A 27,813-nucleotide genomic window follows, 5' to 3' on the forward strand; every position below is an offset into this window, starting at 1 on the left:
ATCATGTCCAGAAGAGACAGACAGACAGGAGAAAGAGAAGCACAGACAGAATACCTACGACAGGGCAGCAGGGCTGCTGCTGGCTGTTTTTTTCATATATTAGGTAAAAACATCTCATTTGCTGTAATTGAGTGATAGGTTATACAATTAAGAAAAAACAACGGTGGGCCTCTTCATAACTCATTTATATATTTTTTAATTCAATAATGTAATATATATTTTTAATTTTTTTTACAAACCATAATTTTTGGTGCCCCCCCCCAGGTACTTGGTGCCCTACGCACTCTGCGTACTCTGCGTATAGGGAGCGGCGGGCCTGCAGGGCAGTTCAATGGAGAGGAAGTATTAAGCATTTAAAATGACATGATAGCACTGTAGGCGCAATTCGCCTCAAGTTCCAACGTGAAGTCCATTTTAAAAGGCCTTAGTTTCTTCCATATGAATCGATTCAAGTGATAAGAGGCCGATACACATTTATTAAAAAGGTGTAATCGTAGGGGCTAACACAGGTGTATCGCATGATGTTAATTATGAGCACTGGCATGCCTAGAGATCTATTATTAACTTAATGAGCTACACCTGGTTTCACCCCTATTATTATTCTGTGGTAAAGGCCTGTGGGCCACTGCGTTGGATATGGAGCGAGGGGTTAAGGGTTAACATCTTAAAATAGTTTTCTTCAAAAGGTTAAAACAACTTGGGTTGTGCGAACAGGAAACGCGGAAAGAGCGCAACTTCCATGGAGTAATAGAGGGACCCCATCTTTAGCACAGATCTCACCTCACTGAAAAGCAAACCATGGGCTAAACATTATAAACGAATCGGGTTGCCCCTCTGACGCCCACAATCGCCAAGGATAAGGCTCCAGCCCGACACCTAACCTTGCCCCGAAATAAATGGGCAAAGAAGATGAATGTGTGAAGGTTTTAAGTGTGTTTTGTAAAAAAAAAACGTAGGGCCGCTTATGGCTCCTTCATTTGGCCAGTGTGTGTGTGTTGGGGGGGCAGATCGAGGTGGAGGCGGAGTTTGAGGGTTGATTTGTTTCTTAAAAGATTGAGGGGCGGGTGTCTATGGATGCATTGGTGTGTGAAGAGAAGGATGGACGACAAGCCACTGCAGGGTGAATAAAATGAGTGTTATATGGTTGTGGCGGATAGATTGATGGTCTGATCCCATTGTTTTATGGTTTGGTTAAAGGGGGTTGAAACTGACTACATGCTCGTCCCTACCTCCTCCACATTGATGCTGTTCGACTGCAACCACAAGATGCGACTGCCCACCAAAATATGAGATTTGAATTTAAGTGTACGCCTATATTAAAGGCCAATTCCTGCTATATTGGGCTCCATAGAATCAGGGAATATGTTGATACGCGGAAGTATTATAATATAAAAGAAGGAACATATTGTACAGCACAACTTATTAGTAGATACTTTGATTTAGCAAAACTCATTTCCAGGAACATTTCCGATAGGTATGTGTTGTTCAAAGTCACTTCCTCACAGCAGCTGTGTTGTTTCATGTCATCTTCTCACAGAGGGAATGTTCATTAATCCATTATTTTTCCAGGTGTTCCCTCTAATTACTGTAAACAAGTGACACCTGATTGATGATTAGTTGAATCAAAGTGAGTTTTTCGTAAAAAGAGGCAGAGAACGTTGAGAACGCAATTATTCAATGTATCGCTACTATAAGGCTGGGGACAGTTATTATGAAATTTTTTAACTGCTCAGAGAAATTCCCCTTTAAGATCTATACATTTGAGAGACCGAATCAGTTCCATCATTCTGTGAGGCAGGGATGACCTTGTCATAAATGTCAAGGTATCCCTCACAAATGCGTAACGCACAACGTCAATAAGGCAGCAACCGCACAACCTGCCTTGGATATGCTGATACATACACAAGCAGGTCTGTACGCTGGTACGGGACATGTCAGGTTACTCCATGCTGAGCTTGCAACCCTGCAATATTTGAATTGGCTCCTAAGAACAGGAAGTGACAAGCAAGATCCTTCAGGAAACCAATTGGTGTTTGGCTTGTGCGAGCTATGCTTGGGAAAAAAATGATAAAACGTCTCGTCCACAGATTATTTTGGGTGGCTCTACTTCAGTCATTTATCAGACCCTTCTCCCATGCCATGCAATACTGTGTTAGCAGTGCCCAACCCCAAGAGATAAGATAGGGACTGATGTCCTATATTGTGGCTTCATAACCAACAAATAGTTAATTTTAAAGCTGTGGTAGTAACAGTAACCGAATAATCATACAGTCAAACTGTCCAGCCAGTGCACCGTCCTTGTGATGGCTGGTTATGCAATATAACTACACTATAGCTAGCATGGCGCGATCATCATTATGCTTTAAAAGGAACCAATAAGAAAAAGGAAATTTCATACATTGTCCTAAATATAATATCTTTTTCGATTTTAGAATGCAATTATCCTTGGAAGATAAAGATTTCTAGAGTAATTTACCACCTGCTTACTTTTAAAAATAAATAGGCTCCTTCTTGACAGCTATACATTTTTACTTTAAACAACACTTGCTTAATGGTTCAATTTCCCGGCTATAGTGGGCTGGGGTTTAGCACTTGATAGTTGATAAACATTTCCAGAGATAAAAAATTGAAAGTGACAACAAAGTTTTTATTTATGTTTACAGAAGCCAGCCAGCTTCACCAGAAAATCCCGGATAACATCTACAGCGCCCCCATGAGGTGAATTCCATTACTACTGCTCGGACAAAGAGTTGGCAAAAGCTCTTGAGTTCACAAGTGAAAGTTGCCTTTTAGTTTTTTTAGTTTTTTATAACTTTACTCACTTCCTTGTCTGCCAAGCCCAAATATGTCTAAATGATTAACCCGGCAGTACATGTAGATGAGGCTGGACAAAAATGTGTGAATCCGGCTCAGCACCTGGTTGTACCTGTTTTTCATTGGAAGATGCTGACAATATGCTGACTGTATGCTCCAATAGGAACATGCGAAAGGTGACACTGCGACAGTCTGATTCGTCGAGTCCAGAGTCGGGCTTCAGGAGGAACAACCCCAGCCCTAACATGAGACAGAAACGAGGTGAGGGTGAACTATAATTCATTGGGGTTGATTCACAACTCACAGTGTTGTGATGACACATGTCTCGATGTTGGATGTTCAAGGCTGCTCTGTGACGTATTGGAGGGGCTAATAGCAGGAAGCAAAAAAAAAGCAAAAGAAAGGCAAATGCAGTACGTTGACCATCGGATGGCCACTCCATAGCCTTTCATATGGAGATTATGTCCACAACGTAGCCATGATGTGCTTAGTGAGGCAACTTGTTTGAGGCTGACGCTTCACAATGGGTCACACTTAGATATTTATATCATGCTGGTAGATTTAAACCAAACTAAACCGGGACCATATCCGTCCGTATTCGACGGATGCAAGTTGTATACCGTTTGAGGGCTTTTCAAAACTGCTGCTTGGAGGAGTATGTGATTTGTGTATTAAGGGTGAAAACCAGTTGAACATAAAATCCAGTTGTTATTGCAGAAAACATCAGCCAGCATTCATGTCAAAGGATTACTCCTGCACTTTCACATCCTCACGCTCAACCCTGGCTGAAGATCGAGCTCAACCATCGCCAAAGAAAGTTGACTTTCCTTCGCCTGAATGAGTCTCTGAACTGGCTGATGTCTTAACATCATCAGAACTTAGTTTGTCATGTGACGCAATGCTAATGCACCCTTTGTCACCTGTCACACCCAAAGCCAACTGCCAATGTCAGTCGCCCCCCCCCTCACCATCTTTCATTGTCTTCATCTATCTTGACTTACCTCAAAAGACACGTCTGGTGTCCCAACTCTTTTCATATTTTCCAAGATGAAGGTATTCGCTAATTTTTTCTCTCTCTCTCTCTCTTTCTTTCTCTCTTTCTCTCTCTCTCTCCCCCTCTCTCTCTCTCTCTCTCTCTCTCTCCATGCCTTCTCTCTCTCTCTCTCTCTCTCTCTCTCTCTCTCTCTCTCTTACTCTCCTCTTGCTCTCTCTCTCACTCTCTCTCCTTCCCTCTCTCTCTCTCTCTGGCTCTCCCTCCACCTCCCTTGCTCTCTCTTTGTTTCTCTCTGGCTCTCTTTCTCTCTCTTTTTCTTCATCTCTCTCTCTCTCTCTCTCTCTCTCTCTCTCGCTCTTTCTCTCTCTTTCTCTCTCTCTCTCTCTCTCTCTCTCTCTCTCTCTCTCTGGTTTCACCGCGTGCGTACTTCTCACCCTGACTCTCCACCCTCGGGGGCTGTGTGCTAGGTGGAGATGTTGTTCCTGTCAAGTCAAGAAGTGTGGGGGGGTTTATTTGGCTGCTCCAATTTAGGCTCAGCTTGATCCCGTGATGATGTGACACAGCACTTAGTGCACACTGAGACATGTGCTTGAACACACACACACACACACACACACACACACACACACACACACACACACACACACACACACACACACTGATTACTGCTAATAAGTCACAAACTCAAGTGCACGTACACACACACAGACATGCACACACACACACAAACACACGCGCACACACACGCTAATTTCCCTGATGTCACATTACTTCTCAGCTGATCCAATAGGTGTTGTTTTGACACCATCTGTGGGTGTATGCGGTTGGTTCAAGCAGACATTTTTAATGCTTGACTGCATACTTGATGGTCTATCAAAAATCGAGAGCTTCATATAACTGCATTATTTTTAAGATCCAATTTTATCCTAAAAAACAAAAATAAAAAGAGAATGGCAAATATCAGAAATGGCACATCTAAAAAAAAAGGTCTTCTGAGCTGTGTTGCGCTATCCTCCACATCTCCTCGCTCTTTTTCAACACGGCCCACTTTGATAAGTAGCACTCAGCCTGACTCTCCCCACTGCTTCATTAACTGTTTCACTCACACAATAACACTGATGGCACGAAGCAAAATCTGAAAAAAAAGAAGAGGCCAATACTGCCACAGGGGAGGGCTTTGTTTTTCAATTCTACATCATCCCCGCTAAACGCGCGCAATACAAACCGTTTTGATCACTCACCAACACATTGCCTTCAGGTCTCCACACTGGTGTTTGTCTTCGGCTGTGTCTTGTTCTGTGTGTTTTCTCTTCTTGGGGCGAGCATTCTGACTTCTGAAGTTATGACTCTATAAAGCTGAACGGGGTGGGGGGGGGGGAATTTGAACATAACAAACAAAAGCACAGTACCGTAAAAGAAGCCCTGGGTCTGTCTGTTATGAATTGGTCTGTGGGTTTTGATTTATGTTGTCTAAGGTATGCTGAACAATCCTGATGAGCAACACCACCGGGGACAGCCTGCGTGCATGTCTGCACCTCCTTGAGTCATGAATTTACACACACACACACACACACACACACACACACACACACACACACACACACACACACACACACACACATATATATATATATATATATATATATATATATATATATATATATATATATATACTTGTTTTCTAAGGTGTATGATTTGCATATGTTCTTGGTTTTGAAGTACCAACATATAAAGTATATTATCATTCATGTCCTTTTGTCCTCTTGATCCCGTAGCCGCTCTGATACAACATGAAGAGTGTGTTTTAAAGCAAGGGGAGTTACATGAACAGGTTCAAGGTTCAAGTCAAGACTCTGCTCTTCTTCCATAAAAATTCTAAAGTCTCTCTGAAGTCACGTAATTCCAAACACCTGTAGGTTAGGCTTATCGGAGAGCTATAATTGCCCATTGTTTTGTGTGTGTGTGTGTGTGTGTGTGTGTGCAAACTGTTTTTTTCACTAGTGTACGTGTGTGTGTGTGTGTGTGTGCGCGTGCCTGCATGTGTGTCTGCGTGTGTGTGTGTGTGTGTGTGTGTGTGTGTGCGCGTACATGTGTGTGTCCGTGTGCACATGTATGTGACACATGTGTCCTTGCCCCCCAGGGCCGAGGGCTAAATGGATGGGTAAAATACGGGATGTTCTGTTGATCTGTTTGATTGCACCTCGCCACCCAAAGCCGTTGGCGGTTAAAGCAATCGTCCACCGTGGTGGACACTCGACGGCATGCGCAGAGCGAGCGAGCAGCCTTTTCAAAAGGGAAAGAGGACGGAACTTGTCACACTCTGAACCGAGCCGATTTCGTTTGCCTCCCTTTTGCCTCAAGATGAACTTGAACCACAGCTGCATTAAGTTGCTTTTCAGTGGGCTGCTTTCAGTTAACCCGTTCCTTGTTTTGATTTCACCTTGACTCTTTCATACTAACAACCCTCCTTCTCCCTCCCTCTCCCTCTCTCTGTACCTCACTCACTCTCTCTTCCTCTTTTTCTCTTTCCCATACTCACTCACTCTCTCTCTCTCTCTCTCTCGCTCTCTCTTCCCCCCCCCCCTTCCTCTTTCTCGCCTATTTATCTTAGCCGATGCTTCGGCCAGCCAATCGGGTGCTGCAAATGCTAGGAAGCGCTTCACTTTGCAAGGGTTGGCCAATAGGAGGTCCCTTCCCGCAGGTAAAGACTGGCCGACGCTTACGTTCTCCTGCTTGTGCTCGTTGTGGATTCATGTGTTTGTCTGTATCTCTGTCCGCCGCCAATATGACTATTGTTGTTATTATCCATCATGTTCTCATCACCGTTGTCTTGCCTTATGACTATTGCACCTCTCCTCTTCCTCGTGGTTTGAATCATCATCATCATCACCCTTATCATCAACAGATCCTTATTCTGATGCCATCTTTGTTGATCATCTTCGTGGTATTGTTAAATGTCTCAATCCCTAAATCTGCCGTGGACTCCTCGTCGCTGTCAACTTCATTATTTGAATCTACCGTCTAATCTTCAACAAACCTTTATCATTGTGTTCAATGTCATTCAGTGGCATCATTTGGTTATCAGTCACACAGTTAATGGTCCTATTCCACGGCCATAAACAAAACCAAACCCTTACCAATATCAGTGAAACCGGGGTAAAAGCCTGATACTAATAACTCAAAGAGTTCCACAGTTGTAATTGGCTCCAGCCTCTGTCAGGTTATTTTTAATAGTGTTTATTCATTAAAAACGGAACACTTTGGCTTACAGATTGACACACGATAAGCAATGAATAATGACACTCTACTATAAAGGCATTTTGTTATGAATGCAAAACACTTCACGGGATAGTGATTGTCTTTGTTGTTCAATGCAAACCTTTCTTCCTGATTTTATAAAGGCGGTTGGTTTTCAAGTTACAGTGCATCTTGTGTGCTTCCGTGACAACTGGCCGTCTGCCACACCTGTGACGGCCCTTCTGTTCTCCTTTCGCCTCCTCGCCCTGGAGCCCGCATTATCTACGCACCGCAGATATTTGCTCTATGACCCCCCCCCCCCCCGCCCATCGTAATGGTGCCAAAACCTTTTTTTTGTCCTTAACATTTTATTTCTGACATGAGGGCAAGACAAAGGAAAAGGGAAACCATGGCTACAGAGGCGAGAGGAGAGAACCGGCACAAAATAAGATATAGGAGAGAGAGAGAGAGAGAGAGAGAGAGAGAGAGAGAGAGAGAGAGAGAGAGAGACGTTCACGTTCAGAATGCCAGCTCTCTAATAGTCCCACCGTCTTGACATTTAGAGAGAGAATTGAAATGCATTTTTTTGTATGCGGACACCTTGATTCCCAGGTCTCACCTTACTTAAATGTAGCGAGTGCATTAAGCTGCTCAGAAAGCTACAAGGCGCCACCCGAGATTTGCATTTCACGAGGAGGCATTTTAGCCTCACTCTGTGCTCAGATCCAACCGAACGCAGGTGGTGCTTCCAGAGAAGCGTTCAACCCCCCTCCCCGCCTTCCCTACCACCCCCATGAATGAAAAGGGAATTTTCCTGTGATGTTTGGATGAAGGTCGGAAAGTGCGTCAACATGACCCCCATGGAAGTAAGCATAGATGACAGAGTATTTGGTTAAAGGTGGAGCCATTACCCGACCCGACCGTTACGTTACTTCCTAATGCGGCGCCGATCGGTAAGCGATGAGTACAGGTGAGCGTAACGCTAAGGGGATGGATAGACGGATAGGGAGGAGAGGAAAAATAAGACGTGCCACCCGCAGACAAGACTCGAGGGGAACTCTGAGCGAGGACGGGAGGAAGGAAGCAAACCGCTGTAATGATTTAGGGAGAGACATGCCGCTCCTCTCACTTTGTCTTCCATCCGTCTTCATCATGTGGCCCTCACTCCCGTCTCGTCTATTTGCTGTGCATTACTCCCGTAGAACACACAGACATACACACACACATGCGCAAACGCGTACACACGCGTACATGCACACACGCGCATGCAGAAGCGGACATACATAGTTGCTTAGGAACATAATGGGAAAGAAAAGACAAACCCATTATGTGTAGTGGCGCCGTGTGCCAAGCATCACTCTGTCACACTCAATATGTCATCACAGTACTACCTGCTACTATCTTTAGGGCCAGCCACCGCTCACACATAAACCCCCACTATAGTCGCTTACACTGCTTACTATAGGGGGCTTGAGCACGAAGGTAATACAACACAACAACTATGACATCATGCATGCGTCTTAGAATACTCTTTTCATGGTTATTAATTAGTTTCCGCACACCCTGTCACTTGGGGCACACATAAGATGACCAGCTTTCCCTGTGGCTAATTGTCTTTGTGAGAATGCTGGTGGGTGGGTGGGTGTGTGTGTGTGTGTGTGTGTGTGTGTGTGTGTGTGTGTGTAGAGCATTGTCCTTGGTGGGCGTGTGTGTGTGTGTGTGTATATAGAGTATAGTCTTTAGTGTGTGTGTGTATGTGTGTGTGTAGAGTATTGTATTGCATTTTGTGTGTGTGTGTATGTAGAGCATTGTCCTTGGTGGGTGTGTGTGTGTGTGTGAGTGTGTTCACATTGACGTGTGCAACAGGATGGCTTGGGAGAGGTTGATAATGAGATCTGTCTTGTTCCTCGTCCTGCCCTGACCGTAGCGTGTCTCTTGGCTCTGTCACACGGCCCACGCCTGGCCTCCCCCACTCTGCTCTGCTTCATCCTATTTATTTTCCTCTGTTGCTCCATCATTCCATCTCTTCTGTGTCAGACACCTTTTTTTGCTTTTGTCGCTCCCTTCCTCCCCTGTGATGATCGTCGCCTGTCTCAACTTTTTCCTCTATTCTGGGGTCACTTTTGTCTGCACTTCACTTTCCCCATGATTTCTCTCTCCCTCTAACGACACTCTCTCATGACAATATTGTCTGCCTCTGTTTCTGCTAATGTGGTCTCTCCCTCTGTTTATGTGCTGTCGTATCCCCCCCACCGTCCCTCTGTCTGTCTGTCTGTCTGTCTGGCTTCGAACCCCCGCCCCCCTCGCCATGCTATAGAGCCCGCCTCCAAGGAAATGGAAGCCCCTCGCCGCTTCTCCCTCGCCTCCTCTCTCGCCTCCTCTTGCTCCTCCACCTCCTCCTCCTTTGCCGCTCGACGCACGAAAGGTATACCTTTCATCGACCCTTCAAGTTGTTCACATCTTTCTCTCGCTCTCTCGCTTCTCCTTGCTCTCTCCCTCTCTCTCTCTATTTCTACCTCTCTTGCTCTAACTCTATTTCCCTCCGTCTCTCTCACTCCCTCTCTTTCTCTCTCTCTTCCTCGCTCTCACTATCTCTCACTATCTCTCATTCTCCCCCACTTGCTCGCCTGCTCTCACTCTCTGACTCTCTGACTCTCTCTTTCTCTCTCTCCCTCGCTTTCTCTGGTTCGCTTTATCTCTCTTTTTCTCCATCTCTCCCTGTTGTTCTCTCTCTATCTCCTTCTCTCTTGCACTCTAACTCTCTTGCGCTAATTTTCTCCCTCTCTCTGAGTCTCTCTCTCTCTCCCTCTCTCTGTCTCTCTCGCTCTCGCTCTCTCTCTCACTCTCTCTCTGTCTGTCGATGGAAAGATCTATATCTGTTTCTTTGCTCTTATTCCTTATGGTCGCCCCTGAAACTGTTTGCTTGAGGTTATTTTTTCCGCAGTTACTCCCAGGTCACCTACTAGGGAAATGTTCTGGATCTTTCCATGACCTTTAATGTGATGTAAGACGCCATGGCCATATTGTCCCAGCAATTTTTGATGAGGACTATACGGAAGATGATGTCAATCCAGCATCTTACAAATCCAACGCTGCTTTCTCAGAACAGTTCCACCATTGCCTTCATCTCCTAAAAATGAAATGCATATAAGGCATATCAAGGCTCCATCGCGAAACCGACACTGAAAAAGAAAATAATATACTTACGTTTTCTGTTCAATAGAAATGAGTTTAGAAAATAGGGATTTTGATACGATGACATTTAGAACGTGGGGATGACATTCAAAGCAGGCACAACTGCAATAAGTCCAATTTGCATCAGGAGTGTAGATGTAAAGTTCATTTTAAACAAAGGTGGTGGGTGGCACCATAGGAAATAAATATATAATATACATAAAAAAGCATATTTTCTTGAAGTCTTCCATTATCATTTTCCCCTTCTCTCTGTATCGAATGTGATAAAAGATAAGCAGATTTTAATAACTCCCAACAACAAGAGGAGAGTTTTGAACACAATGGATCTTACTGGTCAACCCTCTTTCTCGTTGATTTGAGAGGTGCAGAGCTGTAGCTCATCAAATTGTGATCTGGCATCTTCTCTCCTTTAAGGAGCAAATTTAGTAATAATCAATACCATTTGAGACTAGACGAGATAACACTTAGTTGGAGTCGATTTAATTTAGCATTTTTTTCCTGTCTTGGATAATTGTTACTTTGACCATGCAGATCCTTCTCTACCAATAAATATTTTTTGCGGCAATATCACAAACACGACAATGTTGTACCGCATGTATTTCTTTGTGCACCGTGCACATTGTGGCTTTATATACTGACTAATCTAATCCAACATCTGTATCAACCTCTGAAACTCCTTAATCCCTTGTGCAGGTCCGCTCTCAGCTGGCATAAAGAACAAGAGACATGAGATAAAGAGCGATCCCACCCCGTTTGGTTACGAAGGTACAGCTGCCTGCCAGAGGCGCCAGCTCAATGCATGCTGCTGGCCACTTCCGTCCTTGTTGTGGTTTAGTTTAGTTTTTTTCATTTTTGCCTGATTGTGTCGAAAGAAATCGATCTGTTTATCAATGGAAGTCTCCACCTTTCGATGTCTCTGTGTGTGCACGTGCGTGTTTATCTCACATGAATGTAGCCTGTTTATCTGCAATGAGCCTGATTATCGTTGTTTGCTTGAACACTTTGAATGCACCCGTGCCTGTTGTTGTTTCGGACCTGTATATCAGTGTGTGTCTTAGGACTGTTTACCTGCATCCTTGTCAGCTCCCGGTGAAGTCGTTGCATGAGAATTGAGCCTATTTCATCGATTTGGTTTGGTGGCTGTTATGTGACGACAATGAAGTGGCTTCCTTGTTTGTTTTTGCTGTGTCCAAATGAACCATAATGAAGCGGTTCCGTTTCGTGCGTCTATTTTCGTTTTTGTACTTATTCATTGACACCCCAAGTCGAGCGTGATTCATTGTTTGGGTGGAGCCGCTGCCGCGGGCGGGCGATTCGACCGTTTTGCCACGGAGATGACTAAGCGGGGCCGATGGTATAAACAGGCGTGTTGGCTTCTCTCACAGACACACTGCGTGGCACTATTGGCGTCATCAGGAAGCGTCAGAGCGTCATCGGCGCCGACACCAAGTCGCACTGCCACACCGTCCCGGTGCCCAGGTCCACCTCCCAGCCAGGTAACAGGGCCTCGCACGAGAGAGGCCTCCGCCCACGACGCCGTGTGTATCTGCCCATCACCGTCTCCAGTCTCCTTTGCCATTGTTCAGCCCTTTATTTTCCTCCATTGTTCGTTTTTAGAGATAGCTTCATTGTTTTTAATTGGGGTGTTCTTAAGTTGCTGAAGGGCTTGTCTGGTCCTGGCCCTTTATTTTGTGTTGTTCAACGCTGTTTGGCAGTTTTTCTCCCATCATTTCTTTCCCTTTGTCCTTGTGCGCTGTTCGCTTTGAGGGGTTATTGTTATCGTTTTTTTAATTGTGTTTTTAGGTTGCTGAAGGGTTGGCATTGTCCTTTGTCCATCATTTTGCCTTGACAAATGTTTTTTGCAGCTCGTCTTTCATTTTCTCCATATTCTTTATGGTTTGCACTGCAATGAAATCTCAAAAATAGATCCATTGGTTATGTTTGCATCCAGATTCAATTGTGTTCAATTGTGTATATGAACTGTGCCTTACCACTATGCACACATGATTTTTCCTTCAATGACAGCAATTTGCTGTCTAGGCTCGGTCCAGGTAAATGCCGGTAAAGGTGACATCAGATGAGGTCACCTAGTCATTAGTCCGCCCGTATGATAACGTGTGATACACTAGCTGCAGCACACCTAAAGGCTCAGTGATGGTTCCACGCCGACCCAACGACCAAGCAGACGCTTCGACGCAGTCGTGAACCTGTGTTGGTTCTGCTTCGGGTTTTAGTGAGCGGACCAATCACAGCCCTTGCTAATGCGTCACCTCGACTAAAGGTTACAATTTTTGTGCCGCACGTCAGGCCCTTGCGATGGACGCAAGGAGGGTCCGCAAGGACGTAATGGGTCCGTAAACCCCCTTGCGTTGCGTCCACGTGGAACCATAATCAAGCCTTAAAACGATCACAAACAGGCAGTCCCATCTACCACCGGGAGACGCCGATGGAGGCTTAGGGGGCGGCGGCGGTGCCTGCAGGCGGTGTGTGTGTGCATGCGTGCGTGTGCCTGCCTGGCAGCTCACCACGGCGTGTGTTTTCCGTGTGTGTCCCCTTAGGCTGGAACCAGAAGTGCCTTCGGTCCACGGACAACGAGGACTTCGAGCCCATCCCCTCCAGCGCCGAGGAGCTGTCCAATTCCTCCGAAGAGGAAGGCAGCAACAAAAATGTAGGTGCCCGTTCATTTGTTCCAGGTATTTTTTATTTTTTTTCGTCTCTGCCTTCCTCTGCCTGTCGCCGAGAGCGTCTGGTGGACGGGGATGAATCGTCCATCTGCTTCCCCTCTGTTCTGCCGTGTTCGTCTATCGCTCGCCTTCCCTCAAGTGCACTCCTCACATCCTTCACTAATCTGTTTTTCATTTTAATTCCGCTCTCATCCCTCTCCCTACTTTTTTTCCCCTCTCTCGCTCTGCCCCACTCAAAGAGAGGAAGCCTTTATTGCTTAATTACTTCCTGTTGCCACGTCTCATTAGAGTCTCATGATGACGACTTGACATTTAGGAAACAAATGATCACAGATGAGAGAGAGAGAGAGAGACAGACGGAGAGACACACTGGGCGATAAATATATATAGATATACATAGAGAAAGAGAGAGAGAGAGACAGGGAGTAACACAGAGACAGAGACGGAGACAGGAAGAGAGAGAGAGCGCGACAGGGAGAAATGCAGAGAGAAAGAGAGAGAGGGAGCGACAGAAAGAGAGCGACAGAGAGAGAGAGAGCGCGACAGAGAGAGAGAGAGCGGCAAAGAGAGAGAGAGAAAGGATTAAACCTCTGCAGGCGCTCTTGACGGTGTCAAGCTCTGTCATAATCCTCACATGGGAGAGAGCTCAGAATCATAGCACAGGGGAAAAATGTGTTGAGGTGTTCATTTCAAGAACATCTCCAGACACACACGCATGCATGCAAACGCTCTCACATACACATGCACGCACACAAACACACCATCCAAGCACACATCCATGTACTCAGAAGTTCAAAAAACACACACACACTTCTCCTCTTTGACACCATGCACAGCAGCGCATGCTGAGCGGGGATAAGCTGGATCTTATATGTCCACAAAATTACCCCACACACACACACACACACACACACACACACACACACACACACACACACACACACACACACACACACACACACACACACACACACACACACACACAATGTCCGTATGAGTAAACAAGTCTGTTTATCTCTCTCCCTCTGGTAGAGCGACAGCGTGCGTTTCCGGGTGCAGCTGACCTACGAGTCGTGTGCCGCCAAGGACCTCTCCCTGGAGTCGGGTGACATGGTGCAGTTCCTCGAGGAGGCGGAGAACGGACACTGGTGAGTCCGCCCTATTGGTTGAGCCGCTCGTCCAATCAGCTTTTGTCCCACCCCTCACCCACTGCCTCGGCCTGGACATCCGCAAACCCGCACCTCACCGCTCCTCGCCTCGCCCCCTCCTCCCTCTCCCTACATAGGCCGGGGGATTTGGAAACAAACAATCTCACACCTTTCCGTTTAACTACATTGTGTTCCAAGAGGTGGGGGGGGGGGGGACACACGAGGTGCGATCTCTGAGCTTGCCGCTGTGTTCCCGCGGAGGGAACGAGAAAAGGAACGGTGTTACTTATTGCCTTCCATGAGAACATCACATCCCCATCCCATTTGAGCAATTTAAAAATAATAACAGCGCTATGTTTATGCGCCGAGACTTACTTTGAGGTCAGGACGCATTAGGTGTTTAATTTGTTACACATGCCCTCAATACGGTTAATAAGTACAGTTTAAGTCCCCCCGTTTCACGGCCCATTTGCGGCGCTGCTACCTATCTGGGTTCCGAGTGTCCCAGGGGAATAGCATATTTTTGGCCAAGCACTCCCAGCTGAACACATGTATTATTAATGTCCTTCCCTTTCTCTCATGCCAGGGCCACACTTGGCTTCGTATCAACTGCGTGTAGTGATTTATTCCAGCTTTGTTTTAGAGGATTCAGGTCATTAGTTTTTAGACCAATATAAATAGATTTATACACACCTTATTTAAAAAAGTGAAAAAGAATGTAGCCTCTGAATACACTGGGAATATACTCTGATTTTTACTTGGTATTGTATGGTTTTTTCAAATCGGTGGAACTTTTATTTTACTGATAGTTTAGGGTCAAGGGGAACACCATCTTTGGACATTCTACTTTTTAGTAGTGTTCTCATTCATTTTTAAGCTAACACAGGTTATATCTGCAGAGGCCATCATCCTCTTCAATAGATTAAAGGAAACGCTGTTGTTTCAACAAACGTAGCAATTTGCTGTAATATATTCTTACACAATGTGGTTTGTTTTGCTACAGCTAGTATAACTAACATGAAGTGGTAGTTTTTACCTTTCTGTCCATGATATTCCTAGAATACCATTTGTTTTTTATTCAGAAAAACTCATGGAATGATAATGCTATGGTAATGGTAAGTGAATAGTATATGGATTGCATTTATGTAACGTTTTTCTAACCATCACTCAAAGCGCCTGAAAATATTATGTAACATCCAGCCATTCACACACACATTGACACACAGACGGCGTTGTCAACCATGCAAGACAACAGGGTAAGGTGTCTTGCTCAGGGACAGCTTGTAACAAAGAAAATATCTTGTCAAATAAAACATGATAATGAATACACCTCAGATATCCAGAGGAATCCATTCAATTGGTTGTGAGTTGGCCTCACCTTTGTTCATTAGAGGGAGTGCCATTGATTTCATGTTGTATTTTGTCTGTGGTTTTCCACAGCCTGTTGTGAACTTACAAAGTTTGGTTAGATGAGATCTGTGGAATCTTATCTAGCTAAAGTATTTTTATTTTTGATTGAGTCGTCCATTAAGACATGCTGTTTGTCTCATTATGCCTCCCTATATAGTGTTATTAATTTCACGGAATGTTACACAATGTTACACACACGCTCCAAAAAAAAACTGATGAAGTGTAAAAGCAAATGGAGCAAAATATACACGTTCCCATTGAAAGGAATTAAAAACTGCCTCCAGGGAGAACAACAGCAAGTGCACATGTTGACGTTTACAGCTGATCTTAAGTGAGCTACGTAAGACACTTGAAATGTCTCCAGTAAACTGCTCAAGCCACTACCCCCAAGCCCCGCATTGGGATTTGTTTTTTTTATTTTCAAACTGCACAAGCCCTTTGCACCGTCCTCTTTGGATTGGCGTAAAAATGTTGGAGATTCACGGGTCATTTGCTCAGAGGATGAAAACACGGGCGTCGGTGCCATCAAAGGGACAGAGATTGGGACATGTTGAAATTTCAAAGAGAACCTAATGTCATGGATGCTCCAGAGCTGAATGCTCCAGAGCTGAGCGCTCCAGAGCTGAACGCTCTGATAGTTATCGGAACATAATGCAATGCGATTTTTCTAGAAGACACACTCACAAGAAATGTTAAACAGTTATACAGCTGCTCTAGCTCTGTACACAAAGGGTGTGTGCTTGCTTTTTGTGTGCGCCCAAGGGATATTTAGAGAACGTTTTTCTTCATGCATGGTGCGATTTACTTATTATTTTGATTAATAGCTCAGTTTCAGCACATGGCCATATTTATTTCCATGTTTCTTTGTTTTAAAAAAAATACAGTATATAAATAAAAATACTAAATTAAATAATCCAAAAATGTAATCCATTGAAGGATTAGCAACCACTACCTGGCACCAATATTGGCCAATTGAATTAGGAGGTAGAGTTTAAAGAATACGAAGATAAATGTGCTCTATAAATGGTTTCCACATCTTTTGTTTTGAGGGCACAGCGTGTGATTCGTAGTGTACGTGGTTCCCCGGGCTAGAATCAACATGTGATTGGTCCATTGCACAAGTGGGTGAATTAGTGGTCCTGCTTGATTTGAATTGTGGATGGAAAAAGTGGAAAACCATCTTCCATTTGTATTGTTAAGAGGACAAAGCTGTTAAAAGACATTGAAACAGTTCATATAGCGCAGAATGACCAAACACACATGTACATACATATACGTACACACAATGTTAAGTCAAACCATTTCAAACCAAGCACGCAGCTCACGATCTCAGGGACAACCCCATGCAGGTCACTGCTGCGGTTGTTCCTAACTGCCTCTTGAAAAATGCGACGTCGCTTGCCATACAAATGTTGGCCATTGATTAGAATGTCTCCGATTGATTAGACCATTGATTAGAAATAGTGCCATAAACATTGGTGTCTCCACAGCAGTTTATTCGTATCCATAAGATCAGATCGACAAATGCACAAACGCAGATCCGTAACCACAACAAAGATTTCACAGTCGCAAGAGACAGCATTGTCTGTGCATTTGTGGATACAGTTGTTAATTGATGATTTGCTGTTCACAAATCTTAACCTACGAATGCACAATTTATGTTTTCACATAAAAAAATATTGGCACTAAATTGACTCCATACTCTTTTTTTTCCAGCATCACTTGTTTCTTTAATTAGAGGTCCGAGCTGCGAAGCTGCTTGGCCCCCTATTGTTTCTGTAACGTTTTTTTTCCCCCTCAAATTCTGTAGAAGTCATACTGCAGCCTATACCGTAAGTCCAAAACTCTTGAAATTTTCAGGTATGGTTACCAATAACCCTCACTACCCATAAACCCAAATTTCTGGTACTGCACCCAAAGGTGGCGCTATTGTAAAAAATCATGAATTAGCCTTATTTCTCCTCACCAGATTGACCTGGGCCCCGTTTCCCGATAACGATGGATCCACGCTCGTACGATAATTCTCACGATGGATCTTGCGATCCATCGTTAATTTCTTTGGAGCGTTTCCCGAAACTCCTCACAACATGAACGCGCATTCACTGCACTCACGACGTTCGTAGGATTGTAACTGTCTACTGACACGGTGCTGAAATGGGCTCCGTAGGAGGGAGAGACGCAGGAATGCCGCAGGAAAATGAGGTTAAAAAGCGTTTAAATATCTCCCCATCAAGGCCAACAGCAGAGTAACCTACGAAAAGAATAGACTGCAATAATATGAATGCTAAAGAATTTAAAACACAATTGATTAGGCCTAGGCCAATATCAGTCCTAATCCTGAATGCCCTGTGCGTACATTATTTCAAGGCATTTTCGCCCCTGAAATATTTCCATATTACAAAAATCAAAAATAGCTGCATTTATCTTAATGTGCTGATTTCTGAAACATGCTTTGCGCAGCAAAGAGAGCCGACTTTATCTAGTCAATCAGAATCATTATCTAGATTCCGGTTTCATTGAATGGCGCGCACTCTCTAGTCTAGAATATTTGTAGACATTAAAAATGCAACGTTCCATTCATTCATTATCATTCAAACGCAGAGGCTAGGCATTGACACACGGCTATTGCTGACCCGATTAGGAGAGCTTGGTCTAGATCTGCCCATATTGTTGGGCCGGATGATGTAGGCTATAGCCTAGGTCTTTATACACTGCCAAGCCGGTTTGGTCGCAGCTTGGCATGCCCGGCGATTTCACCTTCTTATCTCAAGTTTCCTGTGTAAAACCGAGGGGGTCAAATCCCCCGTTCGTCAAGGCTTTCTTGGTTCACTGGAGAAGGCGGGTCTGCGTCTAGACCTCTTTAGAATAATTTGTATTATTGCAAACTCCTGAATGTTTTAATTTTTTTATGAATGAAGACACCCGCATGCAATTATGAGTTCACATCTGAGTGTAGACTACAAACGTGATTAACTATGGTCAGGGATTTTCGTTACTGTCGAGACACGGTCCAATAAATAGTCAACTTCATCACAGCCTCACCGAAGCGCCTACAGTGCTTAATGCAAACAATCGCAACAAAAAATGCCTGCAGAAATTCTCCGACACCCGCTGGTCTCAGCATGATTCATGTCTACAGTAGCCTATGTCTTCTGCCATTGATCAACATGAGGACATTTTAACCACGATGGTTGAATTAAAATCAGAGAGAGACAGCAGGTGCAGCACGAAAGCGACCTCCCACACAAGCGAAATGGAATCATTTGATTTTATTATATGCCTTGTGACGTGGCGTTTGATCGTTACATTTCGGCTGCGCATGTATTTTTGGAGTTTTAAATCTATGCAATAAATTATGTTGTTGACTTCTAACATGTCTCTATCTTTATCTTTCTTGAGTAATATATCGATAGTAACCACTGTTTTTGGTTGCGAAATTGCCCCAGCTGGACATTCAGAGGTATTGGATTTGTTTTAATATAACACATCCAATACACGGAATGTCCGCTGGTGACGCCAATGAGGCTATAGTAGGCTAACGATGCTCTTAGCATCCTACGAGTACCCCTGGAGTCCTCGTTAGCTACGAGCGTTTTCACGACGTTCGTCACCAACGATGGTTTCGGGAAACGGTGTGAAAACTGTACGATGCTCATACGACGCACTTCACAAGCCACTTATGCTAACGATGCTTTCGGGAATCGGGGCCCTGGACTCAAAATTATTTTATAATATTAATCTCTAGAGTCAGATGTATCTATAAAACCCTGGGTCTTATGCCCTAAAAAATTTTACTTGTCCCACAATTTCATATTAAAGCCAAACATGATAAAAAGATTCACAGGCTACAAAAATTTTCAAAATATCACCAAAATCGTCACATAAAATCTTTAGACCAAGCCTCACAAGAATCATCGAACAGAATTTGTTTTATTTAGTTCCATTTGAGAAATATTGGCCAATAAAGTTGGAGCAGTTAGCCTATTTCTTTTCTATATCCATTTTGTTATTGTATAAAAAACATACGACTATTATTAGGTGGATACAAATGCCCCCCACTACCCATAAACCCGAATTGTGGTACTGCACCCAAAGGGGGCACTTTTAAAAAATCCTGGACTCAAAATTCTTTCATCATATTAATCTCTGAAATCAGATCTTTTTCACCCTGGTCTTCTGCTCTAAAAATGTTTACTTTTCCCGCAATTTCATAGAAAAGCCAATCGTCCACAGTCTCAACCCATTTTGCCTATATTACCATTTTGTTATTGTATACTACCATACGGCTATCATTAGGTGGATACCATTAACAGTGCAAATTATCAGATCTGTACTCTTTTAAGAAAGTCCTTAATTATCTTGTGAAATGTGTGCTTGGAGTTTTCTTGATGTTGTGTGCTTATCAATCGACATTTTCACGATACTGTGTACTGGTGAACCTTAGGTTGAGAGTTCGAATCCTGATTAGAGCAATATGAACAAGCTGAACATGACATTCTGTCATTGCCACTCATTTAAGAAACACAACATTGAACAGCACCTGAAATTCATCAGGCAATCAACATTCCGGCTCATTAGTTTCCAAGAATCGGTCTGCCAAGACACAGTATGGCATTAAGGGGAACTTCTTCGTTAACCGTTTTTCCTTCATAAATAACTCTGTCATATTTATATTTCTTCCGTTAGTGTTCTTGACTACAAATGTTTAATTTCCCCAGAATTTCAAAGATTTTTCAGGTGTATGCTTTGAAGAAAGCCCTTAATTCACTTGAGAAATGTGTGCTTTCAGTTTTCTGGATGTTCTGTGCTTATCGATAGACATTTTGACCATGTGAATGAGGCTGCAGTTCAGGTTTATAAGTGGATCCGGATTTCCTTAAATATGACAATTATATGTTATATTTATATATCTTCCATTAGTTCTTGACTTTTAACTTTGCTCGGACCCCGATTATCACAGCTTGAGGTTATATGTTTCGTTGTATTTACTGTCACTTTTCATTTGAAAGCTAGTTACAGATACAATAAAAACAGATAGAAAAAAAAACACATTTGGGCTAAATCCTATTTCAACTTTTTGCTATTATTCATTCGCAAGACTTTACAACTGTGGGCGGCCTGAATTTTAAGATATCTTAAAGATCCCATATCATGCTTTTTTAGGGTTAGTGTTTGTAAGGGTTGCATTTGGGGGTACTACTATAATAGGGTTACATGCCTGTATGTTTAAGATACCCCTTATTATTCTCACACTGTTAATTTCTGCAAAACCAATTTCAGCATCTTTCAAAAACTTTCCGTTTTGTATCATGAATCTTTAAGCCCCCCGTCCCGAGTAGCCCAGCCTGCTGTGATTGGTCAGCACAACCACTCTGTTGCAATCGATCAAACGCTTTGCTCGCAGCCTGGACTCGCGAGTTCTGCATTTTAGCACCGGCCACTGCACTGCAGTCTGTCGTCACACTATTACTGAAGTAAAGTTTGAGCGCAAACAAGGTGTTTTACACACTTTTTGAGGGGCGTTCTCTGTGGGTACGAAAACTCCCCCTGGCTCGGAGTTAGATTTTTTTAGCTTAACAGACGTAAAACATGTAAACATACATGTCATATTACAGTCTAAAGCAAAGGGTAAAGTTGAAAAGCATGATATCACCCATTTATAAACGTTATAGTCACTGATGACTGGAATCCAACATTTACTTAAATCTGCGACCTCACGTAATTTCAGTCTATTGGTTCCTTCTATTCCTTTAAGCCAATTGAATGGGTGGATTCTATTAACTGCTCTCTCACGTGGGCAAGACTACATCCCTATGGGATATGTCCTGTTGTCTAAAGAAAATGTAAAATTTATATCAAATATGCTATTCATTTCATTTAATGGTCAAAAAAACCAAAGGCAAGGTTGCTGAGATTTTATTCTCTAGGGGTGTTTAGTTTTACACCCTTATTGTTACATAATTAATGAGTCTGTCTTACTTTTAGCTGTACTGCAAATTGAATAAATTGAATCAAATATAGCTACTGAGGTTGTGTGTGTGTGTGTGTGTGTGTGTGTGTGTGTGTGTGTGTGTGTGTGTGTGTGTGTGTGTGTGTGTGTGTGTGTGTGTGTGTGTGTGTGTGTGTGTCTAACCCACCTTGAACACGATTGACTTAAGGTCAATAGCAACCCCCCAGCCCCACCACTACGCCCCAACTTCAAATTTAAGAAAACCAGTGAATATACAAGTAGGAAATCACAATTCCCTTTGTACTTCCATAACGTTTTTTCTATTTCTCAGTCATATCTGCGCCCAGGTTCTAGTGCTTAGAAACACCATGATTAGTTGAACTCTCCTCCCCTCTCTCCTGCTCTCTCTCCATCCCCCCTCCTTTTCCTCCATCTGATCTATCCATCGGATTACCACTCCCTCGGCCTTGAAAAGTGAATACTGCCTTGTTAACAAATCAATGGCTTGAATTAATGGTGACCGGCAAGGGTGCAAGGGAGAGGGAGAGAGACAGAGAGAGACAGAGAGAGAGAGAGAGAGGGAGGGAGAGAGAGAGAGAGAGAGAGAGAGAGAGAGAGAGAGAGAGAGAGAGAGAGAGAGAGAGAGAGAGAGAGAGAGAGAGAGAGAGAGAGAGAGAGAGAGAGAGAGAGAGAGAGAGAGAGAGAGAGAGAGAGAGAGGAAAAAGTTTATTTTTGGGGGTTTTCAAGTGAGTTCTCTTGCCCTGTTTTTTCAGTGACTGATCTGCCTGGAAGATAAGAAGCCATCCCAAAAAACAGTTTAAAATCTGCTCCTTTTTCACTCTTTGTTTCATCTGCTCATGAATATTTGAGACGCCTTAAAAAAATAAAATCTCCTATCTTGTCCAAAGTGCTCATGCTCATCACTCTATCCCATCTCCTGAGAGTTTTTCCTTTTACTGTTTTTATATCATTATTTTTAGAGTACAGTTTTTTGGACAAATTGAATGTACAACTTGAGAGGAATGAGGGAGGATTATTCCCTTAAATCTTGCATCTAAAATAGCAAATGCCTTTTTGGGAGGAAAATGTAACAAGTTGATGTCATTTATAGTCGGACAGAGTGCAATGCAGTGTGTTTGTGTCTGTGATGTTCCTCTGCTTGGTTGTTGGTGATGAAAAGACGGATAGCTGTGAAGTATGCTAGTGCTCGTTGTTTATGTCTTCTCACCCAAATCACCTCCCCAAACTCTAACCTCTAATTGTTGGTACCTTTTTTTTTCAGTACGTGTTAATAGGCTACCATATTGTCTATTTTGGCCTCCTCAGAGGAGATGCTCATTGCATTTTTCCTGAGTGAGTCAAACAAGCACAATTAGAACTCTGCAAGATGTAAATTATTCTAATGTTTGTCAACAATCTGAGCTTTGTTGAAATATCCCTGATAAAACCTGGATGTTTTGGTTTTCTAATGCACGCAATACATCACAATTGTATAAACCATGCAATGGATGTCTTTTGCTAACAGTAAAATGCATCTTGTGAAAATGTTTAATTCTTGTCACCACCAAAATGGTGTGTGTGTGTGTGTGTGTGTGTGTGTGTGTGTGTGTGTGTGTGTGTGTGTGTGTGTGTGTGTGTGTGTGTGTGTGCGTGCACATGTGTGTGTGAGTGCTTGTTTATTATGCTTATAATCTGTGAGTTTGCTGCCATCTAAACATGATGAAAATCATTCTTTCTGAATCTTGAACGAAATAACCCCAAATCAGCAATGTTTTTCTCCTGTACACATATGGGTAGCGATAAACAAATTGAGATGTTCCTTAGGTTAGGTTAGACTTAAAACAAACTATTGGAAGACTAGAAGCCTGCTTTGCTTGCAGTCAAATGTGTCTCCTGATTGACGGAATGTGTTGATACATCATGTGTGAACAAACAACAGGAACATAAGGCACCTACCTAAGGCACATCCTCATGTGATATCCTTTTAAAAACCTTCCCTGGAAGCTTCAATGGCGAAATATAGCCAAACAAGGGCAAACAATCAGTCTACACAGCATAACGAACACAACAGATCATCAGGGCCAAGGTCTTGATCCTTTTGTATGATCTAAGCAAACCAATAGGCCTTTACCACAGAGGTGTTAGAGTGGGGGTAACACAGGTGTAGCTCATTCAGGTAATCATCGGTCTGTAGGCCTGGCAGGGCCAATAATAAATGTCATGAGATACACCTGTATTCGCCGCAGCCCTTATACTGCATTAAAGGCCTATTTACCTGGTTCACTGTCAAATAGAGTAAGAACCAGTTTTCTATCGCACCATTGTGCCCATTAGCAGCATCAGCGTCCACAAACCAACGGCTGCGGGATTTCAACCTTTAGTTGGCAGCAAACCGCACCATGAGGTCGAAGCGTGTGTGTTGTCCGTCACAACACACACGCCTGGCAAGCCTGGCATCCAATGTGCGTTTCACGTCATTCTAGGCTAGTCAAGAAGCTACTAACAGAGGAGACGGGGCTGGTCCCGGCCAGCATCTTGCAGTCGGCAGCGGAAGGAGGTCCATCCCGCTATTATCATCGTTTCTATCCCCCGGCGAAACTCACTCACTCACCATGCACCTCAGCCTTGCTCCTAACCCCCCCCTCCTCCCCGCTCTCAACGGCTCGCTTTACAGCTCCCTGGCTCGATGGCAGTGACGCAACTCACTCCTTACCTGCTCACCTCTTCACTCCTTCCTGATACATCCCCCCCCCCCCCCCTTTCCTTACCGACCCAGCCCCTTTGAGCAGCTAGCAGCTAGCAACTAGCTCGACTTCCAACACCCTGTAGTCCCTGCAGCCCACAGATTCCCGCTCTTTTCTGTTACTCAGAGGGGTTAGGGGAGGGAGGGGAGTTGAGCCGTCGGCTGTATTTGAGCAGGGTTTCGGGGAGAACTTACAGTTGGCCCATAGGCACTGCATGACATCATCGATTGAAACAAATCCAGGGACCCCACCCAAAATCTGTTCCCCTCTGCCTCCTGCCGGCTGTGCGCAGTCTCCTCTTGAAGCAACCAATTCAAAAAGGCTGGTCTATTTTTAAAGTGAAAGAAGCTTGCTTACTTTTGAGTTTTTGAAAAACTCTCTTCTTTTCTCCCTGTTTTTCCGTCTGCTCGTCACTCCATAGCAACACTCGCACACAAACTCCAACCCCCTCCACCATCATTCGTCAACGTGCTAGCTCACCGTCTGAGGAGCTGGCTCGGTTAAAGGGTAACCAAACACTAAAATAAAACCACAGGGATAATAGCAAATGCATGATGGCACAAATCAATAACGAATAACAATACTATGTCATTAAAAAGATTACAGTACTCTGTGTTTCACCAGAGACCGTGTCTGTCCTGGGTTTGGTGTTTGGTTACACTCTACTGGTGATGAAAGAAGACAGACCATGCCTTGCGCTCAACCCTGGCATGCAAGATATTGGCTGACTGGGAATTGTCTGCGCACACGCTCCCATGCATCTGTGCCATTTGGTTTTTACCACCATATCACCCTCCGCTTCTAAATCTGTATTCTCTCTGCCGACTGATATCGATGCAGATGTCGATAAATCCGGTCGTTAAAGGCCCTTTCATATTCCGCTCTGATTGAAGCCGCTTTGTTGGGTCTGCTCTGTTTTATCGACGTTGCGTGCCGTAGCCTCGCAGGCCTTCCCCTGAAGCGCTGTGTTTGAATGCCACAGGATACCCAGAATGCCTTGATGAACCTCATTGGCTTGGCACTCTCCATACTCTGCTAAGTTTTCTGTGCAAACTTGCAACTTATTTGTTTTTTTGGATTGTGGGTGTGTCTGTGTCGGCACTGACTCAGCTGTTCATTTTATTTCCAGATATCTTCAGTGACCTGTGCACAGCGGCGCTGTCTGACTCGGATGATAACGAAGCAAGTACGTGGGGTGACGTCTCCCAGGACAGCTGATTGGGCACGAAAAGATGATGATGATGACCCAGACGATGCAAATCGAGAGTCCATGTTGGGATGGCAAGCTGCTGGATAGTTTTTACAAATTGTTATTCTTACTGCTGGACACATTTCTTTTCAACGCATCATTTCTCCTAACTATGGATTTCCTGAGACTTTTGATTTTGTTTTTTTGTTTTTTTACGTTTGATTCATTGAACACTAAACTTTTCGGGCGAATAGGGGTGAAAAGTTCAGATGACCCAGACCATGACCATGACCATGCAATGAAACCAAATCAAAACCATTAAAAAAACAAGCATTATCTCATGTTACACGCTTATGGAGAAACAAAACGTACAGGGGATTATTGTTTTTTGTACTGTTTTTTAAATGTCAAATCCCATGAGACATTTAAGAAAGACATTAGTTGAATTCACCTTTTCTAAACATTCTCTTGTTCGTCCTGAATTGCACTGAAAAAAGAAAAGGCCTAGCATTATTTGAGAGTGCATGCGTCGCCCTGCCTTTGTACTGCACTTCTTTCACTACTTAGGGGCTTTGAGGTCCTCGCAACACACGTATACATGGCGAAAGTGGTAACAAGACACAGGTTTACAGAAGATGCTGTACATCATTTGCAGATCTGACTGCTCGCCTTATTGAAGCCGAATGCATGACCGCGGTCTCATTTGGAACTCATCTGCAACATTGTTGACAGGATAACTGGACTTTCAAACAAAAACTAAAAACTAAAAATTAGACGATTGATGCACCAGACATTTCACATTTTTACACTCTTTTTGTCAGTGTTGCAGCAGTATAGCAAACTGGTTACCAGATATTGGTTGACTTTCATAAATAATGCAGATGGTAGGTGGGCAAAAAAAATACCCGTGCTAGAATACTTGCAGTTGCTCTGGTGGTCTGCCCTGCAGCAGTCGCTTGATATTGCTTTGTCTTTTAATAATAAGACTAATAGGGATTCAAAGCCTAAGCAGTAGCAAGTGTTTAGCAATTATTTCACTAATACTATCGTTGTTGCTTGTCTTATCCATCTGTTTTACACCATGTTGAGCTGATAATGAGGATTTAACACAAGCTCCTGTCCACAACACCCAGTCATCCCTTTTTAACTGCATACTTCAGTACAGCTACCATCACAACTGAAAAAAATATCAGTAATATAATCTTGTTCTGTGGAAAGTGTTAATATTAGCTAACAGTTGCCCATATGTTTCCCACGCTGGCATTGCTCCATGGTGGTGGCTATCGGGAGTAGACGCGTCCATTCAAGTGCTCTGCGTGTGGTCACAACCCCCCGGAGATGAATGTCCTGTGGCAGCTTCACAATACCGCTGTGTTCACCGACCAGCCACCAGAGACCATTACTTCAAGGCTTGGCTATTCAGATTGTTATTCATTTTGTTGCCATGGTGATACTGCAATATTACTCAGAGAGATATTCATATTTCTTTGCTCTTTGTGGGCTGTAATATGTAAATATATTTCAGTTTCTCTGATAGAGCAGTGCGCCTTTTCTGGTTAATGGACATAAACACACTTTCCATCCGAGACAAGCTTGATTGTATTTTCACCTTGAAACTCCTTAAAGCTCCCCGAAGTGGTTGTGTATCTTACTTCAGGCTGGACCAGTTTACATGAACAGGAAGTCTGAGTACCGCAGGAAGGCAGGCTTGCCTATAGTCAGCCCTGCTTATGTCCACACTCTAGTGTCTCCTAGTAAAATACTGATTTGGCACACATCTGTCCATGCAATGCACTCAATATAGGATATTCAATGTATATCCAACATGTAGGATTCCTAGGAAAAATAGAGGTTTTTAAGATGGTTCATTGGATAACTGTCTAAATCTATACCTGTATTTGTAACACTCTCTTTTGACGACACGCTGTTATTAAATGAAGAAATCTGCATCCTTTGCTACTGAGAAGCCATCCAAATCATGTTGAATGAAATAAGAATAAGTGAGATCCTTGGATGTATTTACATGATGAAGATGATATTTAATGTCATGTTTATAAGAAATAGTTCATTGTTGCACATTTTGTCACTCTTCAAATGTGTAACACAAATTCATTTTGGATTGCTATTATCTGTATCAGAGGGTAGCAGTCTTGTCAAGGTCTCATACTATTAAACAAGTACTTGGTTTGACTGTAGCAAAGTACAAGCATTGAACATATTGTATATTTTCTGTATTTTAACTTCAATGAGTCTTACTCAAAGTCTTTGTAAAGTAAAGAATTCTGTATCATGCATTCTGTTGTAATTTTACTCCTATATGTTATAAAATGTATCAATGAAACTGTATAAAGAACTATTATTGTCATGGGTATTACATCACAGACTGCATTTCCTTATAACAGTACACACATGACATTTGCAATTTATGTCTTTGTCTGTTGTCTATTC

The 27,813-nt window shown here is 43.4% G+C and overlaps 1 protein-coding gene across 1 annotated transcript in view; it reads left to right on the forward strand.

The window, feature by feature from the left end:
- Positions 1-27,670, forward strand: part of mcf2l2 (MCF.2 cell line derived transforming sequence-like 2) — a gene marked incomplete at its 5' end in the record, with an annotated part of 81,278 nt that extends 53,608 nt beyond the window's left edge. Inside the window, 6 exons of the mRNA XM_079739856.1 lie at positions 2,664-2,718; positions 2,978-3,075; positions 12,799-12,908; positions 13,957-14,072; positions 23,916-23,989; positions 25,306-27,670. Of these exons, the coding sequence (XP_079595982.1) occupies positions 2,664-2,718; positions 2,978-3,075; positions 12,799-12,908; positions 13,957-14,072; positions 23,916-23,989; positions 25,306-25,394 (542 nt within the window). The 3' untranslated portion in view covers positions 25,395-27,670. The remainder of the gene's footprint in view (positions 1-2,663; positions 2,719-2,977; positions 3,076-12,798; positions 12,909-13,956; positions 14,073-23,915; positions 23,990-25,305) is intronic.
- Between the last annotated feature and the right edge of the window lie 143 nt (positions 27,671-27,813).

The sequence above is a fragment of the Pollachius pollachius genome (assembly GCF_949987615.1).
Source record: "Pollachius pollachius genome assembly, chromosome: 7".
Classification (NCBI taxonomy): domain Eukaryota; kingdom Metazoa; phylum Chordata; class Actinopteri; order Gadiformes; family Gadidae; genus Pollachius; species Pollachius pollachius.